Source organism: Hermetia illucens, chromosome 4 (genome assembly GCF_905115235.1).
Source record: "Hermetia illucens chromosome 4, iHerIll2.2.curated.20191125, whole genome shotgun sequence".
In the NCBI taxonomy this organism is placed as follows: domain Eukaryota; kingdom Metazoa; phylum Arthropoda; class Insecta; order Diptera; family Stratiomyidae; genus Hermetia; species Hermetia illucens.
The window spans coordinates 43,547,734-43,563,867 of NC_051852.1; the positions used below are offsets into that span (position 1 = coordinate 43,547,734).

Below are 16,134 nucleotides of genomic sequence, written 5' to 3' on the forward strand. Positions count from 1 at the left end.
TCAACCTTGCACTGGAAAAAACCGAAGTAGTCATCCTGACTAAGAAGAGAATTCCGACCCTGCGTCCCATATCGTTCGGCGAGTCGACAATCGAGTCAAAATCAGCGGTAAAGTACCTCGGAGTCAACCTCTTGACTCAAAGATGAGCTTTTCTGAGCAAATCCAAGCAGCAGCGAACAAGGCTGCGGTTGGAGTTTCGGCGTTAAGTAGGCTAATGGCAAACATTGGTCCTACGTCTAGTAGGCGACGACTCCTGATGAGCTCAACGCAGTCTGCCCTGCTCTACGGCGCAGAGGTATGGGCTGGCGCTCTTAACAAGGGGGTATATCGTAGACGCCTCGCGCAAGTACAGAGACGGGGAGCTTTACGGGTGGCGTCTGCGTACCGCACAGTCTCTGAACCGGCCGTGATGGTGATCGCGGGAGTTATCCACGTTGCCCTTCTTGCTAGGGAGCGTCAGGCCATATACAAGCGCAAGGGAGATGAGCCAAGGGAGGTGGTTGCTCGCGAAGAACGGCAACACACTCTAGACGAGTGGCAGCTCTCTTGGCAAAATGAAACTAGAGGCAGATGGACTGCGCGGCTCATCGGCAACTTAGGTGCGTGGCTGAATCGGAAGCATGGTGAGACTGACTATTTCCTTACCCAATTTTTAAGTGGGCATGGAAGTTTTCAGTCTTACCTGCACAAGATTGGAAAGGTGCGTTCTCCGGATTGTGTGTTTTGCAATGGGGTTGTGGACGATGCCCACCACACTTTTTTTTCTTATGGAAGGTGGGATGGGGTTCGTCACCAGCTCTATTTAAACACAGGGGATCTCTCTCCAGACAACATTGTGGAAGACATGCTGAGGACTGCTGACAGCTGGAACCGTGTTGCCCATTACGTTCGGGCCCTTCTCGTTGCTAAGAAGATAGAACTCGACCGGTGGAGGAGCCGGATGACAGGGGGTTCCTTGAACTGAAAGTTCCCTTCCTCCTCTCCCCTCCCGTTGGTGAAAGGAATTCCCTAATTTGAAGGCTTCGCAAGGCGGGAGAGTTCGGGGGCTGGCCCGGAGTAATGTGACAAACGATTCCAGGCTAGCTCTCTGACGATGGGGAGGTGTTTAGTTGGTAGTCCGACGATGTACCGAATCGGGAGTCCAACACTGGGTGCGTAAATGCATTCACCTACCCTACCCCAAAAAAAAAAAAAAAAAGGTATGGAACAGCGAATCAATGCCTGACGATTGGCAATGAGGCATTATCTGTCTCATACATAAAAAGGGAGACATCACACAGTGCAGCAATTATAGAGGTATCACGTTGCCGAGTACCATCTATAAGATATTCTCCGCTATCTTGCTAGGGCGGATAGCCCCATACGCTCAGAACATCACTGGCCCATACCAAAGAGGCTTCACTCCAGGCAAATCAGCAACAGATCAGATTTTCTCTGTGCGGCAAGCGATGGAAAAACTGTTGGAATATGGCCACCAGTTGCACCATCTATTCATCGACTTTAAAGCCGCCTATGGTAGCAGGGTAAAACTGTACATGGCTATGAAAGAATTTAGTATCCCGACGAAATTGATAAGACTGGCTAGGCTGAGCCTGACCAATGTGCGAGGCCAGATAAAAGCAGCAGGATCACTCTCGAGGCCATCTGACACAACAACGATCTACGACAAAGGTATGCCCTATCATGCGTTCTCTTTAACTTGGCCCTCGAGAGAGTGCTCCGTGATGCTGAAGTAAGTCCAAGAGGTGTGTGTGTGTGTGTGTATGGTGGGGAGAAGCTACAGCTTCTGAGCACTCAGGCCGTGTTGGCCCATTGTACTCGCCTCCCCCGTCTAACGGAATATTCCGGATTCATTCACGTATCGCAGGATTTCCGTTAGTGGATGTGATGCTACCCGTCGCAATTGGAGAACATCGGCACCAAAGATCTGATGCCTGATGCGTCCATAGGGGGGCATTCACATAGGAAATGCTCCGTGGATTCCGCTTCCTCATTACAGGAGGGACACGTATCATCTTCAGTAATTCCTATTCTGAACATATGCCCAGCTAGTGAATTATGGCCTGTCAGAATGCCCACAATACACCTGCAAGTCCTCCTGCTTTTCGACAGGATAAACTTTGTGGTAAGTATGTTGGGTTCTGGCAGGAAAAGTTTGGTGTGTCGAGCAGCATTTAGGCTCTGCCACCTGTCATTATCGGAAACTTGCTCCCAGTTTTTGAAAACAGATTTAGCCAATGCCACTGAAATCCCAATTGCTGGCTCCGGTCCCGGCGTAGGGGAGATTGACCCCTCTTTCGCTAAAGCGTCCGAGATTTCATTTCTCTCTATGCCGCAGTGACCAGGTACCCAGAGTAGTTCCACCGTATTGAATCTAGACATAGAGTTCAAACGGTTTCTGCATTCCTGAACGATTCTCGAGGTGATCAAAGGACTGCTCAATGCTCTCAGTGCAGCTTGACTGTCACTGCAAATTGCGATGCGCCTGCCCTTCAACCGCTCGCCAATCACCCAGTTTGCCACCCTTAGGATCGCATAAACTTCGGCTTGAAAAACCGTTGCATATTGTCCCAAAGGAAAAGCCCACTTCTCGTTTTTATTCGAGAGGTAGACTCCGGCTCCAGAACCCTCTTCTGTTTTTGAGCCATCGGTGTAGAAGACTTCCGTATATCCCGCCACGCATTCCCAGTCCTCTCTACGCTTCAGGGTAACTACATATCTTCTACCAAACAGATGTATGGGGACACGAGAATCGGAAGGCATTGTAAGAACTGGATTCAGTCCTCCCAGTAACTCTTCCAATGCTCTGTGTCCCCCACATCCGTTGTTTTCCCATTGATCTAATCGAATTAGCCTATGAGCTGCTCTCATTGCAGTGCTTTGAATAAATATATCCAGTGGCTGCAAATTGAGTAGTGCATTCAGAGCTGCGCCGGATGTCGTGCTCATGGCACCAGTGATACCCAGACAAACAGTTCTTTCCAGTGCGGCTAGTTTACGGTGAAAACCTTTTTGTCTCACCTTAACCCACCACACTACGGATGCATATACGAACATCGGCCTAATGATGGCAACGTATATCCACATTACCACATGAGGCCTGAGTCCCCATGTCGAGGCAAAGGTCCGTCTGCACAGCCCATAAGCTGTGAGAGCTCGTTTCATCTTTACCTCTACATGTTTGTTCCTCCTCACCGTACAAGCGCAACAGTTTTTTCGAACGTTCGACTCCCAAGGCCTACACGCGAGAGAGTTCTCGAAGCGATATTAATGTCCTGCCCGCTTTGTGAAACCAACAATAATCACGCGCACATGATAATTACGCCACTCCATTGTAGGTACTATTCAATGTGACGACCGTTGCAATGTAGAGCTTCCTAGGATTGCCATTTTCGTAGTGTAACATTTCTTGAGTTCGGAAGTTACTGGTGAAACATATGACCAGACTAGGTATATACTATACATTGATCCTTTTAGGAAAAAATGGTTTCCCTTGAACGTAATGGTTCCAAGCATCAGACCAGATTGCAAAACTTCTTTTCGTCCTTGACTGTCTTAGTCAGAAGGATTGGAGATCTTTTGAAAAATAAAGTCACCAATTTGGCGGTAATCTAATTCTAGAGAATAAGTAAATAACGTTTTTGTGGAGATGCCTGACATTCTTCCTTTGTCCGGTTCAGAAACAGAGTCGGCTCATCTTAATCAGTTGCACCATTTTGCGCAGTCATACGCCATGTCTGGATGAGGTCGAGAAGCTATCAAATTACCATCTAGGTATCAAGTCATCTTTACAACAGCCGACTTCTTAGTCGTTCCACATCGTCTCGATGTTCATACCAATCTTGGCAAATGAGTTCTCATCAGCGACCATCAAAGACGTCTTTCTCACAATTTTCCATATCGATCGCGCTACTGGTCCAACGCACCATCTTCGTCACCACTATCGCGAGACTTCCTTCATTGTATTTTATAGTCGGCCAGCACGTAGAACCATAGAGGACAAACGACAATGCGATAAATTTTGGATTTGAAACGTTCATTGATGCGTCCATCACAAAGAACGCCAGCTGTGGAACGCCACTTCATCTAAGTTGCGCAGCTAGCACCATGTGCTCGTATTCTATGAATTTCTTGATGAATTTCTTGAACATTTAAAAATACCAAAATGAGGTGATGACTGCCCAACAGCGTGTAATGAATGTAAGTTCCTTCCCGGGCAGAGTTATTTCTCGTGTAGTCCACTAGTTAAATATGAAATACTTGTTTCGTAGACCATGTATTTGAAAAGGAAAACATTTCAGTTTTTTGCCTCGACAAACTAGCCAGAACTTCAATATTCCTTGTGATCCTGATTAACTGCTAGGTGAGTAGAGGTCTTCCTTAGTCTAGTAGATTACGTTACGTGGCGTAACCAGTAATGGAGTTGTCTCCATTTCTCAATGTATGAACTATCTACTACCACTTCCGCATCAACACATCCACGGGTATTTGGCCCTTACGCAGGTGAACTTCTTGTGTTACTATCTCAGGCCAGATACCCCAACGCCATGACGCAGACATGAATTGATGAAAGCTTGAAGTTTCCAAGTAGCACTGGGAGAACATAGGCGCGGAACAGCGAAAACAGGTTTAGTGCTACTTATGCGCCAAGTGACATCAAGTTTGGTACCGCCGCCATCAACGTAGTCGAGGTCTTGAAGGAATGATAATATGAACCCCTCCACTTCCTTCAGGCAAGGCATTGTGAAGAACGTAACCGATAACAAAATATCGATGAAAAATATTACTCTGGCAGACTCCAGATTCGTGTTAAGGGGGTCATCCCGTGTTTCGGATCCGGGGAATCGATTTTTTTTTTGGCATCAATTGTATCTATATATTGTGTAGAATATATGGGTAAAGTGATTTTTTGATATTCAGAGTCGTTCGGAAATTATAGTGTTAAACACATGATAAGTCATATGCCAGATTTATGTCGATCGCCGTAATAACGTTCGAATGACTTCGCTAAAAGGGCAAGGATTGAAGCAAAGGCTGTACATATGTTCCTTGAAGAAACCTAACGTTTATGGATAAGGTATAGCAGATTAACGGTCAGTTTAGGTTTTATGGCTCAAAATCGCATTCTACTTTTTAAATGCGTTTTTCTGGAAACTGCATGTTGAAAATCGGCTGCCACCATAGCCAAAAATCTACCCAACGAAATTCTTTGAAATTTTCACGACCTACTCAGAACATATTTCTACGGTCCGCAAACTAGGATAATTGCGATTCGTTCAGTAGTTTTTTTTATTCATTGAAGAAGCCGTGAAAAAACACCAAAATTCACAAAAAATAGTTTAACACGGCACCAAAAATTATGATTTTAATATTTTTTATTATAATAATCCTAGTTTGCGGACTGTAGTTAAGTCTGTACGGTAAAATGTCGTTTACTTTTTTCTTGAAGATGATCACAACGCCCTCTAGCGTGGCAGCAGAAAAACACCTTTTTTTGGAGATGGGTATATAAATTGCTCTGTATTTCAATAACGAACTATGCGATCGAGCTGGAAAAATACTATGCACGCTCAAGATTTTAATAAATCTATGGTGAATTATTTGTATCTTTATCCAGTCTCTTCACAAAAAATTTCTAAAAAAAAGCGAAAAAAAGGCCTTCACACGGGATGACCCCCTTAAGAGAATCTTCTAATAAATAACTATTAGCTTCTCCGAAATATCCATCCTCCGTCAAGCACTCCAGCTACATCCCTCCTTGACGGTGCTGAAAACTTCCCAAAATCCATTAAGAGCATGTGGAGCAGTGATTTAAACTTAAAGCGCTATTCCACAATCATCTGTTAATGGAGTCATTACAGGATTATTCAAACCAACCTGCTCTCTAGTACTCCTTTTGAGGACCGAAGTAAATCGGCCTGAAATGTCCCTGCGTCCTTACGTCCTCTTCCAAAAGCAAATTTTTACCAAGGAAAGGCACATTACATGCCTCATAAGATACTCATAACATAACATTACCAGAGCAATAGTTTGTGGAAATTATTAAAGTCTTCAAACGCTGGAACTATAATAGGCATTTCAAAGCTTCTTGTATTCTTTTCCTAATCTTAACAAGCACACCTGCCTATACTTATCGCAATCGAAAGAAATGGGAAATATTTCCCAATCGAATTCAATTTATTTCAAAAGATAATCAAAAACCTGAACAAAGTAAATGAAACAAGAAACTATCACGTATGGTTTCTTCATCAATGCAATCTCTTGCGCAAGCACATTCACTTCCAGATCGAAGTCTATTAAAATTCTTTTGAACATGCCACTCTCCGACTAAATCTTCTTCAAGCCCATCTTCATCCCTAGCAGAGATTAGGCCATTTAGCAAATGATTTCTTCCAATGATTCACCAATGCACCTGGTGCCTAACATAATACTCAAGATATTTACCTGTAAACATCGACGCTTCGGACCTCGCTCGTATCTCCATAAGTAAAAGTGACTTTAACTCGCTTCTCTGGTCGCAAATCGATATTGACTAATGGGTCCAATTTGCCGTGGATCGCAACCAGTTCATTATATCGTTCCGGACGATCACTCTCAGGCCTATCCATATAGTAGCGGATAAAGGCTCGCTCGGCATCTTCTCGCTCCTCAGCCGTGATAACGCCACCGCCATTCAATGTTTGGATGTATGGCAATCTGGCGATCAATAGCTGCCGCCTTTCGTGCTCCGTTGCATCACATTTCTCCCAAAGTGGCCAGTTCTGTAAAGAAAGATAATTGCAATTAGTATATATCAAAAGATTGTAGCTAACATCAGTTCCGATGCTTTGGAGAAAGTCCCCCACATACCTGAACGCGAAGATTTTTAAGGCTTGGGAATTTGGCTAAACGGTCAACGTCATCCCACGTATTGATGTTTGTGTTGCTCAGATTCAGGAAGGTCAAACTCCTAAAATCGAAAGCAACATTTATACCACAATTTCAGCAAACAAAAAAGGTTGGTTTCATTAAAACCGATTGACTCACTTGAAATATTCATGTGGCGGATCTACGTCCTCATCGTCAGTATTTCCTGATTTATCACTATTACAGGATGAAGGCCGTGGAACATATTCGACTGCCCTGGGAATTGTTGAGACGGCAGACGCAATTAATAAAAAATCTTTGCTAAGAAAGCCAGCAACTTACCTTAAAGGACACTGGGCCAGCACCAATGATTCTAAATTAGGGAAGACTCGTCCTAATCTACATATTTCCGCCCAATCCGTCACAGGATTCCCGGTGAAATGTAACCTTCTCACCCCGCCGTGTCCATTTGTTTTCTTATACATCGAACTCGTCGAGTCACTACGTCGATACGAGGTAGATGAGCAACTGTCCGCGAACTGATCCATGTCGTTATTATTACTAATACTGTTATTACTACTCGTTCCGCAGGTGCAGGATGAAGACGAACCTGACCCAGATCCCGATCCCTCACCTTCGCCCTCACCATCACCTTCGCCATCAGCTTTCTCGTCATCCTCATCTGTCGTTATTTGCAGGTCATCAAAGTCCGATGCAAGCATGTCCTCGTCAATTGTGTCGATCAGGACATTTCGGTAGTCGTTAAGGCTTAAATGCAATTCTTGTAGGGCGGGCAAGTAATTGAGCAAACTGTCCACACTCTCCCAATCCAATCGTGTATTGTTTAGAACTAGACTACGCAGTCGGGACATGCAAAGGGTTCTGGGTGGTGCAACAGGACCGTAAAGAAGATTTTTACTTAAATTTACAAATTCGACGCGTGGCATGTGTGAAAGGATTTGAAACACTTCACCCCAATCGGCCAATTTGTTTTGTGCCAAATCGAGTTCTTTGACTGTTCGACATTTCTTCTTCAAATCCTCGGCATCACCAGCACAATCGATATCACAGTCGTTTAGGACTAAGAGCTCAGGAACACTGAAAAGACAAGAAAGTTATGATTAGTGATGTTGTATTACTGTAAACCCCAGATCCTTGAACAATATTACATACACACATATGTAGAGGAATCAATTGAATCCAGGCTGTAGCAAGAGATCTTCTCTGCCGCTTCAAAATATATAAAACAAATATATATGGGAAAATTCTGTCATGAACAATTCTGACATTGGGTTTTGGACTGCAAAAACTCCAACAATCACGTCCCCCAATTAAGAAATCATAAAAGTAGTTTGCTATCTACACCAATGCAGCTCTTCGACCAGAAGATCTGGGCTTGATTGATGTCTTCCTTTTACTCTGTATATCCGAATATGGTTGGCCCTGCTCCTAATTTTTCCAGTCACATAGCTGTCCGATCATCACCAATTCTATGAAACCCTATGTGGATCAAAATCAAAAACGCAAATGAGGCTGTCCCCCAAGAAGACATGTCCCAACGGGGTGACATGCGAATCATCTATGGAAATAGTCCAGATTTTACCAACAAGCAAATAAGAAATAAGGAACCCCTACAAATAAAAAAAACGCGCTCTATTCGGATTAGTAACTAATAACTCCGAATGAACTCTTGAATAGAGATGGAAACTCACAAATTCACTGCGCAATCTTGGAAACTCGAATATCTATATCAACATCTACTGCTAGAGTTAAAGGCAACATTACAACGGGCTTTTAGTTTTTGGAATGCACGCGGCCTTCTTCAGACTACCAGAACGCTCGCTTTCTAAGGTTCCCAAACTACAACTGGGGGAAAGTGGCAATCTTTGTCCATTTAGTTAGAATTCGGGCACCCTTGTCATCATAATCAGTTCCGTTTTGGTTGAATTTATACCGAATCCGCATCTTCCAGCACAGACACACTTTTCCCAACGTGCCCTCCATGATTTCACTAATAACGGAAGAAAACATCCCTAACAACAATATTACTAAGTAGTCTATATACGACACCACCTTCACCCCACTCCTGTCCAGCATTCGTAGACTTTCATTCATCACTATCATCCAGAGTACCGGGCGCGGGTTGAGATTTGAAGATGGACGTCCTCTCCATGAAGGTCCTTAATGGGAAATCTACAACGCATTCTAGGGTATGCAACACAAAAAATGTGAAGCTGATTGGCCGAAAGTTCTCCGCGGACCCACTAATTGAATCAGTAATAGCAAAACACAGCCATTGTATCCATGAAGGTAAGGGTCGCATGTTTATACATTTCTACAAACTTCACTACGTTGAACTTATCATAAGGTCAGTTGGGTATCGATCGATCAGCAACATTAATCGAATCAGTTGAAATTCATTGCAACCAATAGTGAATTCAGAGGTAGCCTTTTACTCGTATCATCATATCATCGTCCGCGGATAACCAGCATAGAGAGAGGACAAAAAAGCCGCCATGAAAGATGTTAAGAACCCAGAGTTGGAAGCCAAACAAAAATAAATAAATTGAGTCAGAAAACATTATAAGTGAGAGCGGATGTAGTGTGCTGGAAGTCGTGACAGAAGGGACACTATCATCACGCTAGTCGCGGTAACAAAAGACCCCCAATAAACCCGTTTTACTGTCGCCCAGCCTATATCTACGCAGCTTTTTGTGAATATAAAAACGTCTTCCCTCAAGAAAACTCTACTGGGGTATCTAGTCTTCTGGCTCATATTAACTACAGATAGCCGTATACACCACTTCTGGAAGAGACGGTTTATCGACCAATCCACCAGTCCGTTAGCAAGGTCCCTATTTGCCTCCTGTTAGGGAACCTGCCGCTCTAGCGATCTAAATTTTCAACCGGGGCCAATAGTTCAAATTATGTAATTAAAACGAGCTCTCATTTCACTACTGTGGAGCTAGAACCTAGCCAAATCCATGCATTACCCTCTTTATTACCGATAACACTCGAGTGCCATAGTACCCATCCTTTAATCGGCCAAATTTAAGCAGCATATGGCAACGGTATAATCTAATGGAGTTGATAACATATACCGTTTTGGTTTAGTGCTGTTACCGCACGACTTTCGGAACAGAATTCTCGTCAGTTTTGGTGCAAGCATTCTATCCATGATAATAAAATAGCGAATATTTGCACTTGTAATATGGCCGCGGGGGTTAGGCAATTTTCAGTTTTCCCGAAAAGATCCTTGAGCTCGATTCCCCATCTCCCCAGATAGATTACGTTTTCTCGACGGTGGGCTGGTTTAGAGAGAGCGAGCGGGCTAGCCGTTCAATCTCGTTGCCCTGGATTCGATTCCTAATCATCATAGATCTTTGTGTTCATCTTGGACTTGTCTCGCTGCCAATTAGATGTTCACCAAGTAATCTCCAAATGGACTGACGAGCTTTAGGAATGATCAAACGGCAACAATGATACTCAGGACCGTAGAGAGAAAATGCGGATTTGGGATGAAAACTATACGGAAAACAGGGCCCTAGATGAAGATACGGGTCTAAGTCTAAAATTATGCGAACCACCCTATTATTCTTTTTTTCGTTGAAATGTCTATTCCTGGCCTCGCGAAAATTCCGAGCTTAGGTATTTATTTATTGTTTTTTGTTTTACCTAAGAAAACAGGATAACTACAAGCTGTTACCAAAATACCCCATTTTTAGAAACTACCGAGCCTGGTATCTAGGCCTCATAATACTCCCCCTTACGATACCTGCTTAAATAAAGTTAATAATAGTATATTATTATATTTTGAAAATATACTGCGAAAATTCCGTACAGTGAGACTTTAATAGGGTGCATTATACTGGAAAGTTTGGTGGGAATCCTTCTGTTATTAACAAGTTGTAGTAGGTGAAAATTGCCCCTTTCATGTCAAATTACTACTCCGCACGAGATAAAATGTCAGTACCACATCGAATTGAAAATCCGATATATTCAACGTACATACACCACGAGCTATACATAACTGAAATGATCGCGTACCCAAACATTCTTACACAAAATATTAACAAAACCTTTCATACCTGAAGCGCCGACCTTCCGGCTTCCGACTTTTTTTTTATTATGGTTCTATCAAAACAACCTAATCTGACATTGTTCCTGTTGGTAAATCAGAATCAGGATACTATCATAAATATTTGACTCTTTGGACGTGTAGTAACCCCACTTGAAATTGTTAGTGAAGCTAACTAGGCCAAAATTCTGATGATTAAAGCTGCCAAATTGTTCAAAAACGCTTGCGCGAAGATTCTCGCAACCTTCAAAATGCATCAGAAAATATCAATACCAAGGAATGTTACAAAGAGCAATAAAATTTACTTAATAGACTACCGGCCTACTAGGTATATTGCTCGCTTTAACTCAGCCTCTCTGCACAGACAGCCAATTCGTTTTTCGATGTCCTTCTCACTTTTCCAATTATCTAGATCGAGCAGGCGCGAGATCTTGAGATGCACATAAATGAAGTCAAGACGAGATATGTATATCCTGGTGACGTTAGCACCAAATACCAAGGAACCAACAGTATCATCAGGTGGCAGAGCCTAAATGCTGCTCGACACACCAAACTTTTCCTGCCAGAACCGAACATACGTACCGCAAAGTTTATCCTGTCGAAAAGCAGAAGGACTTGCAGGTATATTGTGGGCATTCTGACAGGCCATAATTCACTAGCTGGGCATATGTTCAGAATAGGAATTACCGAAGATGATACGTGTCCCTCCTGTAATGAGGAAGCGGAATCCACGGAGCATTTCCTATGTGAATGCCCCGCCTATGGACGCATCAGGCATCAGATCTTTGGTGCCGATATTCTCCAATTGCGACCGGTAGCATTACATCCACTAACGGAAATCCTGCGATACCTTAACGAATCCGGAATATTCCGTTAGACGGGGGTGGCGAGTACAATGGGCCAACACGGCCTGAGTGCTCAGAAGCTGTAGCTTCTCCCCCACCATACACACACACACACACACATCACATCAACTTTGGAACCTATTTCAGCTTACAAAACTGTTCTGTTTCAAACGTCTCATAATAGGATCAAAGCTTTTACTATACAATTGTCTTGCCAGTCCTCGTGTATTCCTCGGAGAATAGGGGGGTTTTCACCAAGGAACATTACGAAGTCTTAGCCTCGTTCGAGAAAAGTATCCTAATTTTCGACACCTTACAGGAAGATGGATGATTCCGTAGCCTATATAGCGATATAGACGATATTACCGATTGTTGTGAATAAAATCCGGCTCAAAAGGACATAAAAGGAGACGTTGCAAACTCTGCCTTAGATGAAGCAATGATGGAAACCAGAACGCCAGACAGCTGTTGGGGATTCGATTTGGTGGACCTCGTCGCCAAAGCGGAATGTCTAGAGTTCCTTACTAAGACAGAACGACATCGAATATCGCTTATTGCGCCGTTGATAATAATGATTCGTGTATATCCTAACCTCCGTATTATTGAGAGGAAATATTCCAGAGAAACTACCAGATATTTTTATAATGGCCATAATGTGCATAATGCAAATTATTGGCCAGACAGGAAAATTTGATGGTTGCCTACAGCATACAATGGAATCTACTACCCCGAAGTGGCCGATTATTGGCGCACTGTCGAGGAAGAATATAAACTTCTCGTGAAGTCCTTGAGGAAGCTAAAGCGTGTGACCAGAAAGTAATGGTGAAAGCACATAAACATGCAAGGCAACGTACGCCCCGCATAAAAGACCATGACAACCATACATTAGCGTATTAACTTACCTTACAAGTGGTGGCAGTTTCGGTACAAATATGGACACAAGTGACTCTTCCTGTTGCTCGACGATGTCATTACCCAAGCCATATTTCCCTTCGAGCGCTTCTAGTAGTGACGGCATGATGGTTTGAATTTAATTGTTAAAATTATCTGAAAAAAGTAAAAAAATGGAAATAAGTAAGCTTCGAGAGAGGGTTCCAAATAAAATAATAATTTAAGAGAGAATAGAGCTAAATTTAATATCCGTCGAAATATCTTCAACTCTTGAATGAAAGGGGTTTCTATAGTAGTAAAACCTTCTCCTTCTAATTCTAAAGCGTATGGTTCCAAATTCTATAGGACATGCAATGCAATCGGCAAATGATAAGCTTGATATGGTTGCCATTTACACCTTGGCTGGATACAGGGCGTCAGATCTATGCGCTATCGTTCGTGGTAACCTAAAATACGCGTCAGTTCCCTCTATGACTTCCTGAAACGCCTACCTCTGCTGCTCTGCACCTTGGGCTACTTTAGGAGAGTGACTTCCACATGGTGCAGCCAGCAATGCAATTTCCCCCCCTGCTTAATGTGTGACCTACCCACTGCCACTTCCGCCTTCCTTAATTTCATGTAGAAAGGAATTAACAGCATTGGCTACATATAACATGTCATGTTTAGGGTATTTGTTTTGAGCTGAGACGATTTTCCTGTATTTGTATCTGCGGATTTACAACAATGATAACATTCTTGTAGAATGAATTGTTCGGCATTATTTATAAAAACTTCAGCGCTTGAAATTGTTATCCCTGTGTGATACTGTTCACTCTCGACACTCGTCGGTCTTTGTTTAAAAAGAAAACGAGTTCAATAATACCTCGTAGAAAGCAATATAGTTGTCCCCTACACAAATCTTCTGTTGCCACATATGCCCCCTAATCAACCCGCGGGGCGATTCAGCGATTGTAAGTGTCCTAAAACATACAAGCCAACCCCCCCAACCCCCCGAAACCCGACTAGCTACAATGCTCTCGGAAATCTCTATTCACCAATATTTATTTCTGTTGATGAGTACGGGGGATCGAAATTGAATGAATTTTTGTACTACAATTCGCCATACTGGGTTGACAACGAGGCAGTGGACGAACTAGCCAAGAAGGGAACAGGGACGCCTTTACACGGGCCAGAACCCTTCTGTGGAATCAGGAAACGGTTTCATGGCTATGAATCTAAGAAATGAAGAGGAACGGTTGAGGGAACTATACTGAACGGGCCTACCAGGGATGGAGCAGTCCAGGGTGCTTATTGGGGGATACGAACCCATGCGCACAAAGGATTGCTTAAACCTCACCAAAAAGAACCTCCGAATCATAGTGGGAATTCTCACTGGTCATTGTCGGCTGAACTATCACCTAGGGAAGCTAGGGATATCTACGGACACTGCCTGCAGGTTTTGTGACGAGGAGGACGAAACCACTATACACGTCCTGGGACAGTGTCCGGCACTTGTGCAAAGCAGGTCGAGGTATCTGGGAGAACACTTAAAGCTGAAAGATCTGGAAGTAGGGAACATACTAAAGTTCCTAACGGTTATAGGCCTGAGATACTGTGATCAATAGGTACACTAAACCAGTAAAAGGGGCACAATAGTTCTTCAAGGACGCGATGCGACTTTCCCCTAACAGAATAATAATAATACTACAATTCGTAGATTGTTAATGTTCTCCCGACTATAACCTTTATACTCCGATTATTGCTATCGTGATATTAACAATCACCCCTTCTTCCATTTCCCGAAACTACTATGAATCTTAATGCACTCAACCAGATTTCAACCTGATTTACTGTCAAAAGTGAAACAAAAAGCAATTGACCTCATTTGCGTATCAAAACTTGGCAAATCAATGGCGGGGGAAGCGCTCAGCGAAACTTTTGACTTACTAAAAATGGCAGCCGCTCCAGGAAACAAAACTAACGCCAAAGCAGAGCAAGACAGTCCAGAAAACTATATCGTCTGAATTACGGCGGTGTGAACCCTACGCCCCTTAGTCCACAAACAACTACTTGCACAAAAAAGCCCTCGACAGGAGACTAAGAATTGGGTATCGACCATGATTTCACTTATTATACATGGGATGGAGCCGTACTGAGGGTTGATGAGGCTGCATTCCAAACCCGCTCATTTTAGATGCAGACGGTCCAGGAAAGCTACTGGCCAAACTGAAAAGCACGAATTATATTGAATAAACCCCATCCTAATAAGCCAAGTATTGAAAAGATTACATAGGTTTCCCCCAGCTAGCCTTCAGAAACGTAAATGAACGGCCAAGAAAGGTTCAACATAAACCTTCAACATTAACCGGCTCATCAGAGTCGAAAAATATAGTATTAATCCAAGGACTATGATTGGTAAACAGAGTGGTAACCGGACTTGTAAACACAGAAGGTAAATTAATATAACACATGCCCCCCAGCAAAACCAGAACAAATCGCACTAAATAACTTTATCTCCACAGACTTGACGTTAACAGTAAGGACGACGGATAAGAGTGGCATCTGCTTAGTTTTCGAATAACGTCAAGCTGCACCACCCATAACAAACATGGAAAGCCTAACAATTTACTGCGAGGAGAATGACCTCCATGGGCATCATAATACAAAAGCAAAAACAACAATAAAAGGGGTTGGTATCTTTAGAAATTTATTGTCAAACATAGTGCAGTGATACATGACAAGATTACTGAACCGAACTTTGCCACTAGGCAGCGAAGAGAGATAATCGATATTGCCTCCAAAGTGATACGATAGCGTGTCACAGATATATTTACATGGGAATCGGCGAAAGTGATAATCCAAAAAACTTATATCAAGGCTCACACAATGTAGACTGAGAATAATACTACTAAAATCTGACAAATGAAATAGGAAACATTAAAAAGGTCGTTGAAACCATACACACCATCGTGGTTGCTGTAAATAGAATTCATAAGGCAATTGTGGAACCAAAACTTTGCTAACCAGACGACACTGCTGATGCGCAGCAAATCATACACAACAATTTATTTCCAGGATCTGAAATGGAAACGAGTGGTGAAATCCTGTTGGCAAGGCAAACAAGGACGACCGGAAATCGAAGGATTCGGCCGTAACTTTGGGCACGGTAATATGCATGGCTAACTTATTTCTACCCTACAGATGAGCTGATCGGCTTATCAAATAGCAACTCTTAGTTCAGTGTCATTGTTGCATTGGGTCACATATCGACAGTATCAAAACAGGTTAGAGTGGTCTTATAGGTCGATCCTAGGCGAAGCGATTGTTCATAACGACCTCCTTCTTTGTCTAAACTTTAAAGAAGCTAAATGAGGAACACAAGAGGAGGAGGTTATTAACCTACCCTTTGCACCACAACTAGTACGCTTACCTCACATGATATACTGGACATATCAAGTCAACTAGTGTATGGATATTTAATATGATGGTCAAGAA

The 16,134-nt window shown here is 43.0% G+C and overlaps 1 protein-coding gene across 4 annotated transcripts in view; it reads right to left on the reverse strand.

Moving 5' to 3' along the window:
* LOC119653528 (tubulin-specific chaperone cofactor E-like protein) overlaps positions 1-16,134 on the reverse strand; it is a 129,601-nt gene that overhangs the window by 1,939 nt on the left and 111,528 nt on the right. For 3 of the 4 annotated variants that reach the window (XM_038058199.1, XM_038058198.1, XM_038058197.1), the window contains 5 exons: positions 12,672-12,816; positions 7,189-7,944; positions 7,027-7,122; positions 6,850-6,949; positions 6,445-6,761 (listed from right to left, as the gene is read on the reverse strand). In XM_038058199.1, the coding sequence (XP_037914127.1) occupies positions 6,445-6,761; positions 6,850-6,949; positions 7,027-7,122; positions 7,189-7,944; positions 12,672-12,787 (1,385 nt within the window). In that variant the 5' untranslated portion in view covers positions 12,788-12,816. Of the gene's footprint in view, positions 1-6,156; positions 6,357-6,444; positions 6,762-6,849; positions 6,950-7,026; positions 7,123-7,188; positions 7,945-12,671; positions 12,817-16,134 lie in introns of those variants that run through there. The other variant, XM_038058202.1, reaches the window with a different exon arrangement.